The sequence below is a fragment of the Canis lupus genome, chromosome 9 (assembly GCF_048164855.1).
Source record: "Canis lupus baileyi chromosome 9, mCanLup2.hap1, whole genome shotgun sequence".
Taxonomy (NCBI): domain Eukaryota; kingdom Metazoa; phylum Chordata; class Mammalia; order Carnivora; family Canidae; genus Canis; species Canis lupus.
In genome coordinates this window covers 37,883,181-37,902,462 of record NC_132846.1, presented here as the reverse complement: position 1 = coordinate 37,902,462, position 19,282 = coordinate 37,883,181, and the positions used below count along the sequence as shown (strand labels likewise).

General features: G+C 40.8%; 1 protein-coding gene across 1 annotated transcript in view; it reads right to left on the bottom strand.

Moving 5' to 3' along the window:
* The window catches only part of PRKCH (protein kinase C eta), a 233,543-nt gene that overhangs the window by 26,599 nt on the left and 187,662 nt on the right, over positions 1-19,282 (bottom strand). The window contains exons 11-12 of the mRNA XM_072838846.1: positions 10,699-10,837; positions 9,882-10,070 (exon numbers count right to left, since the gene is read on the bottom strand). Of these exons, the coding sequence (XP_072694947.1) occupies positions 9,882-10,070; positions 10,699-10,837 (328 nt within the window). The remainder of the gene's footprint in view (positions 1-9,881; positions 10,071-10,698; positions 10,838-19,282) is intronic.

The following is a 19,282-nucleotide window of genomic DNA, read 5'->3' as shown; positions in this document are numbered from 1 at the left end:
GGCAGAGGTCACAGGTGATTCTCAGAGATAGAATCCCAAGGTCAGGTACTCCTGCCAACACCCACGCTGTTGGCCGATATGGTTTTATACCTAGCACATGGGTCTCAAGCAGCTCTGACTGATGAGGTATGTTTCACTGCTTTCCCAAGTGTTAAAGGAAAAGAAAGCTCTACTCACTGTGGCCACTCCACAGGCCTAAACTATGTCTTAGTTCAGTTGTAATCCTCCTAGATGTAGCTATTTAAAGGAAGCAAGTCAGACAAGGGTCCTCCAGAGGACACTATACAATGCCTTTTATTTCCTCCTGATGAAACCCAGGCTAATACTCTTCTTTATCTAGGACACACATTATCTTTGGTGTCCAAACCAAACCTAACCATCACCTGCTAAAAATTATTGATCTTTGATAGTTGAAAAGGACACATGAGAGAAAACAAAGTATACTAGTTCCATTCACAAGAATTTTTCCAGCTTAAAACAAAAAGCTCTCTGACCCACAGGTTTCAGTTAGCAAATTGCCACACAGAAAAAAAAAGGTTCCATGCTCATTTTACAAAATTTCTGATATCTTTATCTTCCTGGCTGAGATATAGATTAAAGAGGCAAGTGGTATTAGTACTCCGTTGAAGATATAGATTAAAGAGGCAAGTGGTATTAGTACTCCGTTGAAGAAGAGGAAGAAGAAGAAGAAGAAGAAGAAGAAGAAGAAGAAGAAGAATCATCCTTCACACTGCTGGCCACAAATAAGACATTAGGAAACTTATAAGCTAAAATAAGGGGGAGGGAAGCTGAGAATGCTAACTTTCATAAAACTTGATTTTAAAAATGCGAAATAAACAGTCAATGGGAAGATCAATGTGTAAGGAAATGGTTCATTTCTGAAAGGTTTTAATTGCACTAGCAGTTTCAATAAGAGGCCTGTGGAGCAGCTCCATTTCCTCATATGGGAACTCCAGCTCTGCTAAAGGGCTGCCTGGCCACATGTTAACCATATCTCTTGCTAAAGGATCTTTCAGTAAATTTCTTTTGAATTTTACTCATCACAGTGTCTGAAAAATCAGTTCTAATGATCCAGAGTTGGATCCTCTACCTTAATCTGGTCCCAGTTTTTCTTCTACTTCCTCAGCCTCCTTCTGGCTGACCACCTCCCTTGAGCATCCCAACCTCTGCCAGGAGGAGAGTGGGAAATGAAGGGGGTCAAATTCAATGCTGCTCTCACTAACTGCCTGGTGACAGATGTGGGACACACTCATGGCTAAGAAAGATCCCAGCATTAATTGTGATTCCCCCTTTGTGCACAGAGGTAGACAAGATTCCTGCAGACGAGGCATAGATGATGAAATCTGAGACGTGTGATGACAGATAAACCCACACAAGTACACACACACACACACACACACACACACACACACACACACGTTAGCTTCTATAAAGCATAGGAACAAAAGCACTCTGTAATCTCCCTCTAATACCAAGTTTACAATGCTTCCTTAACTGACAAAGGTGACTCAGGAGAATTCACCAAACTCCTTTCAGCACTTATTTAACCTGGCCACCTGTGTGAGCTCAGGGAAAAGGGCACTGACTTCACCTGAGTCAGCACTGAGCCTCGTGATCCCTCACAGGGGATGATTTAGCACAAAAGAAATTCACCTCACTGAGAGGCCACCTTCTTAGGCTCCTTGCATTTGTGAAGCCTTCTCCAACTCTCTCTCTGGAGCTACATGAAGGCAAAACTCAGCACAACCACAGAGACTCTAAAGAAACTCTGTGTTTTCTTCTGTGTTATGATTATTAGCATTTTGGGATAATTTAGTGCCAGTTAAGGAAATTCAGCCAATAGCATGTATTATTCTAAAACCAAGTAAAAAAATTTTAAAAAAATTATCTTTAGGGGTACCTGGGTGGCTCAGTGGTTGAACATCTGCCTTTGGCTCAGGTTGTGATCCCGGGGGCCTAGGACCAAGTCCTGCATCAGTCTCCCTGCAGGGAGTCTGCTTCTCTCTCTGCCTCTGTCTCTGTCTGTCTCTTATGAATAAATAAAATCTTTAAAAAATACCATCTTTAAGGTCATAAATTGGGAATGCCTTTACACCAGTGTGTCTTCATATATCTTTTCTGTGTTAACCTCTGTGGGTGTTGTCAGTTTTTATAAGCTATGAGAGTGAATGGGTGAGATTGTTTTGCTTTTAGAACATGGACATGTGAGCATTTCATGCACATATTTAAAGGGAAGATGAGAAATGAGACACAAAAGGGCAAGCAAGAAAAATAGTTTTCCCACTGCAGTTTTTTGAGGGTATGTGGTGGTTATTTTTAGTTGTAAGGATCACTGGTTAATAATTTAGGAATTTTTCCCAAGTAGAAGTCTTGGGCTAAACATTGTGTATATTCCAGCTTCCCTCTTTCCAATGATTCTGTGCCCCAGGGGAGTGTCTCCACAAGCAAGTCCTCTGCCTCTCTCCGAGTCTATAGGAAATGTTTGGACATCCACATGTAGAGAACTCAAAAGTTCACAATCTTGGGGTTGGTGATAAAGGTGATCATGGGAAAGGCCAGGGTGAGAAAGAACACTGGGCTGGGAGTTCTGTTGGGTAAGACACTGGTGTCCATTCTGTTCAACCATTGACTTTCTGTGGAACATGGGACAAGAACATCCCCTCATCCCCAATTCAGGGGACTCACATTATTACACCACATGAAGCCACAAGGTCCTTAACATCTATGACTCTATGGCATGCTATATAAATGGGTATCCAAACAGTTTCTACAGATAATACCACCCTCCATTTTAAAAGGTAAGAAGGAATTCAGAAAGCATTTCTTTTTGAAGGACAAAAAAAAAAAAAAAAAAAAAGGCAACCAAAATATCTGGCAGACACCAATTCCAGGAACAGTACTGACCTTATGTTCCAAAGGAAAGAGCATCAGGAAATCTCAGGAAGCCAAGGAGGGATGGACCACCACACTGAGAGTGGTGCAGGGAGTGGATGTGAAAGGCTGGCTTGGAGATCTTGGCCCTTCCTGCCTTGGTGGGAAAGGGTGGACCTAGCCCTCAGGAAAGATCCCACAGGGCAGCAGGGGAGCAGCTCAGGGCACAGCTCACCAGCGACAGCTCTCTCCTTCACTGTTCTTTGTTAAAAAAAAAAAAATCCTTCTTTGAGATACACTTAGTTACTCGACTTGGGGTTGAGAAATACTTCTTAGAAAGGTATGAAAACTGTTTATGGATGTTGAAGAATAACTATGCTAAAAGTACTGATAAACTTTATCTGTAACATAAAAATGACCAGGATGATGTAGACTCCCAGTCCAGGACCTTGAGACTCTTACTAGCGATCAAAAGGCATAGTTGGATCCAGATCCATTGTTACGAAAACATTTCATAATAAATTCAAAACTAAACTGGGAGGAAAAAAAGATGTAGCTGGGTCAGCCAGATAACTGGTATGTGGATCACATTATTTCTTTTCATGTTTATATTGTTAAATCACTTTGTTTCATTAAATGAAGGCTGAGTTCACTTTTTCTACACAGTCCATAATGTGTGTGTATACATACATATAAATACACATAGGCACATACGTACACACATACACCTTGAACTTGTATAAAATGGACTCGTACTCCTAACTCTGGGAAACAAACTAAGGGTGGTAGAAAGGGAGGTGGGCGCGGGGTGGGGGTGACTGGGTGACGGGCACTGAGGGGGGCACTTGATGGGATGAGCACTGGGTGTTATTCTATATGTTGGCAAACTGAACACCAATAAAAAATAAATATATTTTAAAAAACGAAAAAAAATGGACTCGTGTGTTAATTTAAAAAATTTACTGTTGGGGTACCTAGGTGGCTCAGTCAGTTGAGTAACTCTTGATTTTGGCTCAGATCATCATCTCAGGGTCGTGAGATCAAACCCCTCACTGGGGTCCAAGCCCAATGTTTATGGAGCCTGCTTGAGATTCTCTCTCAAAAAATTACTATTATGGGAATTTTCAAATATACACAAGTTTGTAAACATCATGTAGCCTTGACACTTGCTGAAACATGCTCAAACTTGTTTCATCTACTCCCCTCCACCACCCTTGGGTTATTCTGGGGAAGAAAAAAGTCCTAGATATCTCATCTGCATATGCTTCTGTCTGGCCTACAATATCTCTTTATAAATATTCTGGGTGGTCTCTTAAACATGAAAAAACAGTTTTGTCCCTCATACTTGCTCAAAATCCTTCAACGACTCATCTTAGCACTCCTTCCACAGCCTCCAATGTCCTGCATGCTCGGTCTTATCTCCTCCAACCCCCATGGCCCTGTACCTTTGGCTCATTACAGTCTGGCCATACTGCCAGAGAGTTACTCAAATGGATTCTCTCTCAGGATCTTTGTGTACGTCTTAAACCTGACACATATGTGTCTTTGGTTTAGATAGAAAGCTGGAAAAATGCAATATAGTTCTCTCTCTTGAAAAAAAAAATTGAACCCAGCCTCATGTATTATTTAGCACTTAGTAATCTTGATGTTGATGGACCTTGTTTCAAGAAGAGAATGATAATGACACATTCAGTACATTATGAAATTATTACTTATAACTCAACAATACTAATAACTTACTCCTGTACTGTGTGTGCCACTTTGAAAATGCTTTCATGTGTGCTCCTTCATTTGAAGTCGGTATTGTTGGTGTCATCGCCCTTGCCTTGCAGAGGTAGACTGAAGAGCAGTAGCAGAAGTGGAATGAAGTCCCCTGACTCTAAGACTAGTGTGTGCTCCTTCCCCTCTACCATGTGAGGTTGGTTCACCTCTTTTGGTCTCAGCTCCATCTATCAACCAGTGATTCAGACAAAGTGCTTTTAAAAGATTTTCTATCCCGGCGATTCTGTGTATATGTTTCTAATAGTCACCAAGCTCTATGAAATTAAGGGTGATGACAAGGATTATAAGCCAAAACTTAGCATGGAGGACCTCCTGGCAATTTTTAGGACCATGCACGACTCCATCCAACGGCGTGAACATCCAACATTAGGAACTCTTGAAGTCACCAAGCTCCCAGAATCATGGCGGGGGGTGGAGGGGGGCAGGGGGGTTGGGGCACAAAATCCTGGAAAAGAGCTTGAAATCTATATTTTTAAAGAAAGCAATACACTTGACCTTGAACTGGGATTGTACAACAAAATGAAGGCTTGTTCAGAGTCTTTAAAAATGTCTCAGCTTACCTAACTTCTAACACAGACATATTCCCCAAGCCCTCAGTTATCTGGCCTAGGACTACTTGTTCCTACTTAGCTAGTACTACTCAAAAGTTACTACTGGGATCAATTTCTGGGTAGATCATACTGTAAAATCACTGGCCTATTTCACAAGTAAAACTAGTAGCCACATTTCAGATTTACTTGTTTATACAACCTGAAGTCATTCCTTCCTAATCTACTCATTGAATCCTCTTTCAATGTCACCCCTTGAACCTTAGTGGGCTCTAAGCCCCATCCTCCAACCTCCTTTTATTCTTCAGCCTCTACCCTAGCCATGTCTGTGCCCATATTCTTCCCATTGGAAGTAGAAGAAAAATGGGGAATGGCCAGATGTAGTCTAGCTTAGAACCCTGGCTGGAGGTTAAGAAAATCTGGGTTCTGATCCCATAGCTTTGAGGTTTTTCTCTTTTTTTAAAAAAATTGTGGCATAATATATAGCATGCAACATTTACCTCTTTGACCATTTTTAAGTGTATAGTGCAGTAGCATCAAGTACATTCACACTGTTGTGTAACCATCACCACCATCCATCTCCAGAACTTTTTCTATCCTCCAAAACTTAAACTCCATACCCCTTAAACACTAATTCTCTACCCCCTCCTCTAGTCCCTGGCAAACACCATTTTGCGTTTTTGTCTATAAATTTGACATTCTAGGTACCTCATATAATGGAATTATATATTTGTCCTTTTGGGTTTGGCTTATTTCATTAGGCATTCCTTCAAAGTTCATCCACATTGTAACATGTATCAAAATTTCCTTCCTTTTTAAGGATGAATAATAATCCATTGTATGCATACACCACATTTTATTTATCCATTCATCTGTTGATAAACACTTGGATTGTTTCCACCTTTCAGGTATTGTGAATAATGCTGCCATGAAGACTAGTACAAATATCTCTTCAAGTCTTTGCTTTCAATTCTTCTGGCAATATATCCAGAAATGGAATTGCTAGACCATGTAGTAATTTAATGTTTAATTTTTTTGGGAACTGCCTGCCATACTGTTTTCCACAGTGGCTGCACCATTTTACATTTCTATGAAAAATGCACAAGAGATCTAGTTTGTTTGATTAAACCAGTGTGCTGAATGGCCTTTGGCAAGTCACAATTTCTCTGGGCCTCAGTTTCCTTACCTATAAAATGAGGGGATTGGAATGGACAATCTCTAAGGTTTCTTCCAGCAATAAAACACTACATTGGTCTAATTAAATCAAGTTGCAATTAAAGCCAGAAAGCAGCCCAAATGGTTTATAAATGTGACTTGATACCTTACGCTTTCTTAATACAAACACAAAGTAATCACTTTTCAAAGAAAAGGACAAAGAGTCTAAAGATCCTTTCATGCACCCAGCTCTCATTGATGATGATAGTGGCTACCTCCTGAGCATCTACTCTGCTAAACATTGTTCCAAATATTCCTCACACACTATCTCATGCCCCAGTTGTACAGATAAGGAAACTGAGGCACGGCAAAATTATGCTATGTGCCCAAGGTAACACAGCCAGTGAGTGAAAGAGCCAAGATTTGCCTTGGACAGCTCTTCTGTGGAGGCAGTTTCTTCACCTCCACATTCGCACCTCCACATCCAGATGAAGCCTTTCCTTTCTGGTGTTTCTCCTCATATCCTGAGTGCTCTTAACTGTTTTCTTTCTTTTCCTTGATCACACTTCCATTTAAATGTCTTAGCCCTCTGCAGAGAATAGCTGAATTTCCTTAGCTCTGGTATTTAGGTTTTTTATTTTTAGGCACAGAGGCTGAATTGTACAAAACTGCCCCAGAAATCCTCTGGGTGAATGCTTTTTAGTAATATTATCTGATACCAAGTGTTGTGCAGAAAATCACTTTTAAGGGATGCTCCTTGAAGGAAGACGAAATAGAATCCTCATGGTGTTCTGGACAATAATCTTATGACATGGATTTTATTACCTTGATTTTGTAAGCAAGGACACTGAGATTCAGAGGGGTGTGGTAGCTCACCAAGGTCATTGAGCCAAAATAGAATAGAGCTGGGAGGTAAACCTGTCATCAAGTGAGGCCCGTGCTCCTTCCTTTGGGGAGACACCTCACCAAGAACATAGAATACCACTTAGGAAAATCAGTACAAGGTCAATGACAGATCATGATATCAGAATGCTGTCTCTACCCAGCTGAGCAACTAATGTCTAAAAGAAAAATAAAGGGAAGTGAAGAGCTTCCCAGAAGTAAATCTGCAAGGAGAGAGAAAACTTGGTCTTCAATGAAGATGAGATTCTCTTTAAGCACCAGAGAAAGGCTTTGTTTTCTCTTAGAACAAAGATTGTAGAGGGAGGATATTACTGAATCACAAATATTCTAGTTACCAAAAATATATTTTTATACATCAAAGATATAGTTCATAGTAATTGGATTTATCTGGTTAAGAAGAAACCATCTTAATAGTTCCATATGGACTTAATCTTGCTTAGTACCAGTTCAAGGTTTTATAGGAATTATGTGGGGGGTGGGGGGGTAAGATCTAGGTCCCAGATTTAGTTGGGGAAAGCTCCCTCAAGAAGATTCTGAAATACTAGAAGAAGGTCAAGGACTTTTAAAATTTTGAAGAAAAAAGATCAAGAGAAATAGATGTGAGTGATGTCCAACACAAAGGATGAGGTGACCTCAAGATTTCCACTGGATCCAGACAAAAGATAGGAGATATTTATCAGAGAAATGCTTAACTGGATTGTTAACCCTACACAGAGAACATTAAAGTTTCTGGAGGGGCAGACTGAGTTTTATGGTAGCAAGCCTTCATGGTAGCAAGCATAATGACATTTATATACCAAGCCAATAATGCACATTTCTTAATCGTTTGAACTAGTATTTTCATTGGAATTATAGACTCCGAGGTCTTTCCTTTAAATATTAAAAATGCTAAATCAGCTACAGTAATTGAACTAAATATGTGCACCACGGAAAACCATGAATATAACGATGGTGGTGGTTGTCGGCCACAGGGGGTTAGCATGCCTTAAGAGCCAGATAATGGACCACGGTACTAGGAAAGTAATAATGCAAAGTAAGCCTGATTCTGTAGCATGATTAGGTTGTGTTAAAGTAGCTTAGGTAATCAGAGTTAGCTGGGGTCAACCTAGGTGAGTACAGTTCCCTTCCAGAAGTTAAGACACTTCAGGGCATGAATTCACAAAGACAAGCCCTCCTCCGTCTTTTATTCATGATTATAAAAGCCAGAGTCTTTGTTTCCTTAGTCTAAAACTTCTACCAACTATACAAATCAGTTTTTCTTATGAAAACATACTAGATAGGAGACATTTGGTAGAATCCAAAGTGACTTCACTCTTATTTCTATATGAGATTAGTGTTTTCTCACTATTAGGAGAGCCCTGGCACCTAACCTTGAGAATCAAGTTGCCAATTACAATTCACTTTGGCAATATTTGCCCGAGAAGGATTTTTATAATTATTTCACTTTTATTATTATTTTTTTTATTATTTCATTTTTCACCCCTGTACACAGTGACCTGCATACAAAATGTTCTTGAAATGGCACTGATTATATGACTGAAGATTTCTTTTTTCTAAAGATTTTATTTATTTATTTATGAGAGACACAAAGGGGGGTGGTGGCTGGCAGAGACACAGACAGAGAAGAAGCAGGCTCCATGCAGGAACCTGATGTGGGACTCGATCCCGGGACTCCAGGATCACGTCCTGGGCTGAAGGCAGCACTAAACCGCTGAGCCACCCAGGGGTCCCCTGACTGAAGATTTCTAATGAGAGATAAATCTCTCAACAAGATAGCCAATATTTTCCAAGTTTAGTTTTTTGTTTCAAATCACTGAAAAGGATAGAACTTGAGGAAAGCAATTCTTATTCCATAGAAACTATCCAACAGAGAATGGATTGCTCCGATTTTTCCCTACTTGAAGAATTGACCTTTTATCCATCTGTATTCCCCTGTGTATCTGGTAGGTGAAAATACATGATTTGTGAATTCAACTAATGTGGTCACAGGAATGATACAGATTACATGTGCTTTTTAAATTTTCAACATTAATGGCATCAAATCTATGTTTCCTCCTCACTTCAAAATAAGGCTTCTAGCACAGTACCTTATGTGCATGCAAAAAAGACTTTTCATCATACATTAACCTCACTGTACTTGAATCCTGGGCCTGGCACCTCACTTATTACTCATTATAATAATATGGACACAAAAGGGATCTGCAGAAGTTTAGAAAATTTCTCCTGGCCTCACCCAGCAGTAACGGAAAGATCCCTTCATCCCAGAAACCTAGTCAATATCCTAACAAACCAGGAATGGCATTAACATGATCCAATCCCATGGCATGTCCTGACTGTATAAAGGGGGTGCATCACTTCACTTATGCTAAAGCCACAAGTACTATAAATACTTGATATTTGGTAAACAACATATCAACTGCTCACAGTTAGCCCAGAAAGAACTACTGCATAACAGAGGAAAACATTCTAAGAGAACTCTGGTTCTTTGATTCTGCAGATTAAAACAGATATTGCAGTGAGCGCTGGCAGCTTACCAGCTCAAGGTATTGAAAGAACACAAGGAGTACACACAGTCAGCTGGTTTGCAGTAGGCTGGACGCTGGCTAGGTAAGTCAGACTTACAGATTTCAGGATCCCTGTGGCATCATCGTGGAGCCATGTAGGGTAGACCACTTCATCATTCAGTATGGCCTCAAAGAGGTCATCTTCGTTCTCCGCCTCAAAGGGTGCATGACCACAGAGCATCTCGTAGAGCAAAACTCCCATGGCCCACCAATCTACTGCAGGTCCGTAGAGCATTTCCTGGAGGATCTGTGCAAAGGGGGTAGTGTGAGATGTGCTTTGCACATCTGATTAATGAATGTGGCCTGAATGACTAGGGAAAATGATGGATTAGAAAATATGTTTCATCTTATCTCTGGAGTGCTGTTTTTTTCTGTGGTTCCATTCAGAGGACTCTTCATCAAGGTGATCAAACATGTATGGCCTGTTTCGGCCAAGGTAATGGCGTGTGCAGATCCAAAACAGAGAGGGTTTTGGCACTGTGTCCCTGCAGAGGAAGGAGGGGCCTGGGCTCACTCATTCACATGGGAAAGACTGGGGAACTTTTACAGATTTTCTGTAAAATCTTTTTCTTTACTCCTGCTAAATGGGGCTAGGATCAAAGCACAGAGTAGAGACAAAGAGGAAAATAAATAGCTGTTGAGTATAGCACACTTTGTCCTCATTTGGGGATAATGCCTAAAGCAATTACAAGGTTTACAAAATATTTTTTTAATTCAAATTCTTATTTATAGGAACCAAGGACATTTTCAGCCATCGTTCACCCAATGAGGCATAAGGGAGTGCGGAGGTGTCAGCTTTCAACACTCCCAGAGAGCCCTAGTACACAAAAGCAGCCTGTGACATTAATGCTCAGGATTTGCAAAGCTGTACTCACCTCTGGAGCAATATAGTCAGGTGTGCCACAGAAGGTGGCTGTGGTGACTCCATTACAGATCCCCTCCTTGCACATTCCAAAGTCTGCCAGCTTACAGTGGCCCTCATGGTCCAACAGTACATTGTCCAGTTTGAGATCTCTGAAAGAAATAAAGAGCAGAATGTGTAGGATAGCCAGGCCCCAAACCCAGATGGGCTCGCTCATGGGGTGGGTAATGAGAACACACCAAGCAAGCTTTCTGCATAGACTTCAAAGGTAACAAAATTCTTTGAGTTATCTTGGAAAAAACTTTAGGTCACCTCTCCACATTTGCCTCATGGTTCCTAGATGATGGTCCCATGTAAACAGGCTAACCACATAGAAAAACCTAGGCATGATGGTATCCCTGGGGCATCTCCACAGGAGCTACAGGACTGTTGCTCTGGGGCTTCACACCCACAGGGGGCTATGTCGGGACACTTGTGGCTCTGCGTTCCTATCCCTGCTCTGGGAATCAAGTTCTGTTGGCCTGCTTGGCCCGAGGGAAAGACTGGTATCTGTCCAGCCCTGGATCACGTTTCAGCTCCAAGGAGGTAGGTGATGCCAGAACTGGCATGACCAGTTCCCAGGCTGTGCCTGGTGAGTTGATACAGCCTGACCACACAGGTCTCATGCAGAGCGGTCACTGGAGACACCCAGGAATGAAAAACAAAGTTCTGTTTTCTAGGAATCCGTGATAAGTGAGGTTAAAGCAGAAGGGTTTTCCTGGCACGCAGCAGTGGGACTGCAGACCAGACTTCCTCTCTGCTCGTGTGCTCCTGGCAGCAGTCTCCCTGGGTGGAAGGGGTGGAAGCCAAGGTGTGCTGGGTCCCTGAGTGCCCATTTCAGGAAAGCAAGCCTTTCCACTCTACGTCAAAGCTGGCCTCCTTCCTCTGCTCCATACAAAATCCTACCTTCCAATAAGCAACTGTTTCAATGAGCTGTGATCTGTGGAAACGGTTTCCTTACCCTGCAGGCCCCACACAATATAAGCAGGATGCATTAAACCCATGTGAAGGTGGACTCACAAGATGCAGGGTGGTGGGTGGGATGGCTGTGATCACCTACACGGGAGGGAGGCCACTGCCAAGAGGGAGGTCTTTCTCCACCATTCTTTGAGGAGTGGCTGCAGACCCTAGGCCCTATTAGCGCCGGGTTGTCCGGCTCCTCGGGGATGGCTGGCATGCATTAGAGGTGGCCAAGGTTAAAGATTATAGTCTGCCACCCAGGAGAGAGTGAGACTGTGGGGGACCCAAGCCTGTGGGCGGCCCCTGTCAGCTCCACGTTCTAGCCCAGATGTCCAGGCCCGTGTGGACCTGTGCCCAGAGCATGCTCTCTCATGTTGCCAAACAAGGTTACTGGGTTTCTGAATTATCCTGAAGCTGTTAGCCTGCTAAGGACTCATAAAGGACTTTCTTTGGTAACAGAAACAAGTGCTAACAGAAACCCACAACGGTCTGAAGCACTGACCTGTGATTGCTCAAGAGAGTTAGTGACTAACATCCCCAGTAAGAGGTTTCATTGTATATTAGTCAGTTGCTGTCAGGGGTAGTAGGAATTGTTCAGGGAGAGATAAGTGCCTGCAATCAGTTTTGTAAGCCACCCACCACCAAGCCCTCTGCACAGAGAAGTCCCAGAACATGGCCTCACTGCTCAGAAGACAGAACCAAGCAGAACAGGGGATGCAACTCATCCCTGTCAAGGATGCCTGAGGCCACAGAGGCAGCTTAGACACTGAATCCTGACATTTCAGCCTAATTTCAGGCATTCTTCAGAACTGCACAAGCCCTGAGGGAAATGCCATTGCTGCTTTCACACCAGGTGTGATCTAACACACAAAACTCCCAAACTGGGATCCCAACGGGGTTCAATTAAGAGCAGAATATAATCCCAGGCTATCAGTTCTGCTTTCAGCCCAAATATCTCACACCTTCACTTTAAGTTCTGTCCTGATTTCCCCAGATAGTCAATTTTGCTCCTAGAGTGCCCAATTCATGCCTCTATGATGGTGAGCCCTGCACTGTATTCCAGAAGGCTCTGTGTACCTGTCTCCCTTTAGCTGGAGCTAAGCCTTACTCCTCCCTAGCTCCAGCTTGGTGCTGGCAGAAGGTGCTGACCAATGAAATAAACAGAAGCATTTCAGACAGACAATAGTGAGCTGCCCTAGCCAACTCAGAGCCTATCTTATTTTTAGGGGAAGAAAGGAAGCTTCATAAACCTCCCTGGGATGCTTGTTCCAAAGCAAGTAAACTTATAAAAAGTCATGTGCTTTACTCCTTAGAGATGGATTCCAGAGGGAAAAAGAAGAATCCTGAAATGTAAGTTCAAACTCTTCACTTTGGTGAAGCCGGAGAAGGGAAACTACTTTAGGAAAGGCAAATATGGACCCAATCATAATACTTTTCATTGGCTTGCAGCCAGATGAAAGAGTAAAACATTGACAGGGTTAGTCAAATAGATCCAAAGGTTACAGAACCATTCATGGCCATGGTCAGCTTCCATTCTAAGGGTAATTATTATCTTCACTTAAAAAAAAAAAAAAAAAAAAGCAAAAGCAAAAAACCCTATACCTATAGGTAACCCTATAGGTAAACCCTATAGGTAACCCCTATACCTTCTGACTTTGAAATATGCAGAGGTCAGGTTTTGGAGCTCCTCAGCCTCCAATGCTGACATGTAACTCAACAGCCAAACTTAACAAGGCTACACGATGAAGATTACAAGTTCATACAGGGCAGAGGCTCAGATCTCAAAACGCCAAATGCACAATTATGGGCTCATCATTCATTAGTGCATGGAACACCGGTATTTCACAGCTATAACTTTTGTCATGCAAGCACAGAAGGGTAGAAGGAGTTATTTTATACATTGTTGTTGCTGGGTACTCAGAGTTACTTAAAATGCCTATAATGGTTTCAGAGAAGCATCTCAAGTGGTTGAGGACAAAGGAAATTCAGAAATTCTATTTATTTTGTTTTCACCGTAAGCTATTCCAAGAGTCATAAAACAGAATGACATGAGTCTTTCTGCTTAGATCACTGGAATCAGTGACTCTTCCAAAAGAAATAAAGGAAGGTGAGTTGAGAGCCGGCTTCTTGAACAAGAATGACTCTAAGAGGTTATTCAGTAACTATTTTTAACATATTTTAAAACTTTTTTAAGCAAGGAAAATTTCAAATCTACACAAAAGTACGGAGACTATAACAACTGTGGTGGATCACAGACCATAAGTGACTATCAATGCATGCCCAATCTTGTTTTGTATATACATTCACTCCCTTCCTGATCCATCTTTTTTCAGATTTTGAAGCAAATCCAAGACACAAATTCATCTGCAAATATTTTAATATCTGAATCTAAGAGACAATAATTCTTCAATAAAATATAACTTTGATATTGGTTATTATAAAATATATAGTCAATATACTCTTAAAGTGTATTGCTTTTTGTCTGCTCATATGCATATGTGCATGGTGTCCAGAACCTGAAAAAAGATTCTGTAGATAAAAATAATAGTATGACAATAGCTAAGAACCTTATTTAGTTACCCAAGGGTAAAATCCAGGATTCCAATTCAGTTCTGCTCACCTCACTCCAAAGCATGGGCTCATAACTCACTATAGTAGGCAAACTGTCTTTTATATATTGGTATTGCATTGCTGTTTAACCCTCCTAATTCTTCTGAGAGGAATATACCTAGACTACATCCTGAGAAGACTTCCCCAATTGAAACAAAAACTGAGAATCAATAAATATCCCAAGACAGAATTATGACAAAGGGACATTTTTGTATATATCACTACGAAATGCATTATCAAAATTTTACCAAAAAAATTTTTGCTTTGGTTTTTAGTGCACAGAGAGGGAATTCAATGCATTCTCCTCAATCCTTGAATGTATAGGAATAGGGGAATGCACAGCAAATGCATCTCTCATGGTCAAACATTCAGAAGATAATTCACTGCTCTCTTGTAAGGAGAGGCTGATGGGTGGGTAAAAGTGAAGAGGTGGCTGAAAAGAATGAATTTAATACTATGATCATAATTTCACAACAAAACTATTTATGGCTGGCTTGTCTTTTGAGTCTATAGGTTTATATAAGCTTGTGAGTTTTTCAAGGCAAGACTGATATTGTTAAATTGGTAAAAGAATGCTGAGGGATGTCTGTGTGGTTTAGTCAGTTAAGCATCTGACTCTTGATTTCAGCTCAGGTCACAATCTTAGAGTCATGAGATGGAGCCCTATGGGCTTCGATCAGCTCCAACTGATTCCATTCTGGGCATGGGGCCTGCTTAAGATTCTCTCTCTACCTCTGCCCCACCCCCCTCATGCTCCCACATGCATTTTCTCTCTTAAAAAAAGAATGTTGAAAAGTCATTGAAACAGCAAATGCCTAAAATCTGATTTTATCATCAATTCAGTAGTGCCATTCATATACTAGCTAACACAAGATATTCAGCCATTCACCCACCCAACAAATCTTAAAGGACCATCTCTGAGCCAAACAATATACAAGGGGCTCAGAGTCCTAAAGGAGACAGGAGATAGCAGGAGCCTGATAAGGCAGGGGCCAGTCAAAATTCTGGTCTTTAGCCCAAGAAGAAAGAGAAACCATCAAAAGGTCATACACAGGAGATGGATAGTGTTAACTCGTGATTTTACAATGAGCCTCCAGCAACAATGTGGACAATAGATTAGAGGGCGACGAGAGAACTGAGGAAACAGGTTGGTAAGCTACTGAAGTGTTCAGAAAACAAATGATGGTGGCCTGGAGCAGTGTGGGGCAGTAAGGCAAAGGGAACTGGATGGACCGAGACCTACTGGGAGGAAAAGTAACAGGATTTAGTAATGGAAGGATATAGACAGTAAAAGGGAAGGTGTGAGTGTCTTCTGGCTCACAGAATTTATTTTGGACATATTGAGCTATTTTTTCGGACATCCAAGTGGAGACATTTACAGGCAGCTGAGTATACATGGCTAGAACTCAGAGGAAAGGCTGGGCCGGAGATACAAATTGGGAGGCATTAGCCAGGCGTGGATGAGTTCACCTGGGGAGAGGGAATGGAATGAGAAGAGTATCCTGAGGATAAGATCCCTGACCTTTTTCACACCAGGACCACAAATACTGGTGATAAATTAGAGCCAGAGTGGGTAGCAGAGTTGAGTGCCTGTGTAAGCAAGGACCCAACTCTTTTGCCTCTAAGTGGACCGTCCCTAGTCTTGTCAAGGTTTAAAAGGGTGAGAAAACATTAACCTTTTACAATCAAAATCATCTACTGGATTCTTTCTAGGTTTAACCCTCAACCTCTGCTACATGATGTGATGCTTTTGTAAGCATAAACTTAAGTATTCTATTTTATAAAAATGTTTGTTGCTGCATCTTCTATAACAGCAAAAATTTGGAAATAAGCCAAATTATTTATTAATAGGGGAATGGTTAAACAAATTATGGTATATATTGTGACAGAATTTTATGGAAACTGCAAAAATTTTATGAAGGACTAAAAATGTAGAGAAATTCTTATGACAGAATTTTTATCTTATGGAGATTATTTCTTTTGTGATTATAGAAGTAATATTTTCATTATGTAAAATTCAATCAATCCTGAAAAAATTATGGTGAAAACAATGACAGTCTCACACTCTTCAAATCTTTTCTTTTTAATGCTACACTAATATATATTATGAAGTAATTTGCTTTTCTTATCTAATGAATATTTTGGACATATTTCTATATCCTATAGATGTGTCTCATTCTCTGTAATGGTTATCTAAAATTCCATTAGAAAGGTGTATCACAATTTAACTAGTCCCTTCTCCATGAACATTTATTTTATTTTAAAGATTTATTTATTAATTCATGAGAGACATGGGGAGAGAGAGACAGAGACACAGGCAGAGGGAGAAGCAGGCTCCATGCAGGGAGCCCAATGTGGTACTCGATCCTGGGACTCCAGGATCATGCCCTGGACCGAAGGCAGGCGCTTAACTGCTGAGCCGCCCAGGTGTCCCTCCATGAACACTTAGATGGCTTTCAATTTTTAACAACTTCACATAATAACGAACATTAGTTGCGGCCTTGTAGAAAGGTTTACTTTGGATAGATTTTTAGAAGTGCTATGTGTCAAAGGATATAAATATTTACAATTTAAACAGATGTTGAACAATTGCTGAGAAAGGTTGCACCAATTTATACTCCCACCAATAGTGTACGAGAACATCCATTTGTTTTCCTTATTCAAGTCAGACATAATCATCCGATTTAAATCCTTGCCAATTTGCTAGGGAAAATGATCTCATTGTTTTAACTTCATTTCTTATTAATGAGATTAAGCTTTTAAAAATATATGCTTAATGACCATTTGTATTTCTTCTCTTGCCTTTTCACATGTTTTACCCATTTTAAAACCTGAGTTATCTTTCTAATTACTTTTTAGAAGCTCATTACATATTATTGATAGTTGTGATTTTTACATAGATTACAAATATTATTGCCCAATTTGTTTTTAAGTTTTCTTTATGGTAACTTTCATATTTTTATATAGTCAAGTCTTTCAATTTTTCCTTTATGGCTGCAGGATTTCATGATTTGTTTACAGACTGATACAATTATAAGCGGAAAAGCAGGGTAAAAAAATTGTATTTTCAATATTCTCTTAATTATGGTTGTTTAGGAGATAGAGGGAAGGAAGCAAAAGAGGAGGGAAAGAGAGATGGAAAGACAAGAGGTAAAGTTAAAAATCTATTTCTTGGTGATATGTTTATAAATAATTTTTCTTTGCTTTGTGTTTTCTAAATTTCTTATGGGAATTACATATTCTTTTGATAACCAGGAAGAAGTCATTAAAATACATGTTTACATGTTTCAGCTCTTCTTTGGTTTCTGTACCATTTACGGCTGTAAATGATATGTCCCTGTATTCTTAATCAACTTGAGCATGAAAATGAGGCCCCCTGATAAAAAAAAAAAATCCTAGTTATTAAATAAAGTCCTTATACCATTTCACCTCATGAAGTGACATTTTATCTGGCTTTGTGGGGCTGATGTATTAGAACAAATTAGGAACAAATATATGAAACATGCACACTCATTATTCTGAGGCTGAATGTAAAATAACTTACTTTCTAAGGAATAAAGTCCATAAGACAATTTCCAACCTGAAAGTATCACCAACTCTCCTCTTAGGCTCCTTCTATTCTTCCATATTTTTCCCAACAGCTATTTAAGTTGGGAAATGATCATAAAAATGACCCTGTACAAGTCTGGCTATTACACTCCCTTTAAAATAGGGCCAGGGACTCACAAACGAATCCCCCCAGCCCAGGTGTTAGTTTCCATCCAGTTCTGGTGTCAGATGCACTCAATATGCAGGCAGTATGTTTCCACCTTCACCACTGGGCATATGCAGGACCAATTTAACTTGAGCAGAGGGACCAAGAGATTTCCCCTTGCCTTGTCTTATGGCTGGAAGAAAATGTACAAAACACTCATTGCCTCTCTGGACAAAGATAGAAGACAATGAGTTTGATGAACATCCACAGTGTACAGATCATACATTTCCTTATTGACCATCAAATAAATGATCCATCAAGCTGACAGTTGAGCCTTCTAATTTTTTTTTCATTTCAAGCCTCTATCCCTGCTCCAGGAGGGTTGAGATTCTCCAGCTGAAGTGGCACAAATTTATTTAGTAGTTTCTTATACTACTCATATTTTTATAGTTGCCAAGAAAACCTCTCTCACCAACTCTCTTTGCCAAAATGCTTCTTACGTGATACCTAGCAGCGTTCAGCATGCAGACGCTCTTGGCAAGGGAAAGCAGGCAGGCAGGATGGAGGGCTTCAGACAAAGACACCAAGGAAATGACAGAGCCTTGGTGGCTAGAGGTCTCCTGACCATTGGGCCTCACTCTGACAGCACAGAAAGGATGCTGGAGCAAATGATACACTTGCACTTGATAGTCTAAGGGGGCGGGGAGAAGGTGATTAATATGTTGAATTCTGCTTAACTCCTCAGGCCGGGAGCTGGGTACAGCTGACCCATGGAAAACCACTTGTCAGGGCAGCTTGCTTCCCAGCCACAGAAATCCAACAAAGAAATGGATCAGAGAGTCACAGGGATTCCAAGAACCTGCAAGCTAGGGAGAGGATAGGTGTGGAGATCCCTATTTCTGCTTGCAGGGCATATTTAGGAAGGTAAAGGAAGAACAATTTCAAGGAGGAGGAATCAGAACACGGTTCCCTCTTAATTGATGTAATCTTAGTGATAATTGGCGCAGCTGTGGAGTAGGGACATGCAGGGGCAGATGGATCCTGCTAGGTTTATGGTACACAAATTGCGCCAATACCAACAAACAGGTTCACAGAACGCAACTCTGCTAAACCTCAGAGGACACACAGTGCTAGGTAAATAAATGTGAGCCACTGTTGTCACCAATATTATTGTTAGTAACTAGATAGATGTGGCTGCCTCCTCAGAAAGATTAGCCAGACAATTGAGGTATCAATGCAAATACACAGTGAAGGGACAATGAGACATCTGAGGCTGTCTAGCTGTGGCTGGCTC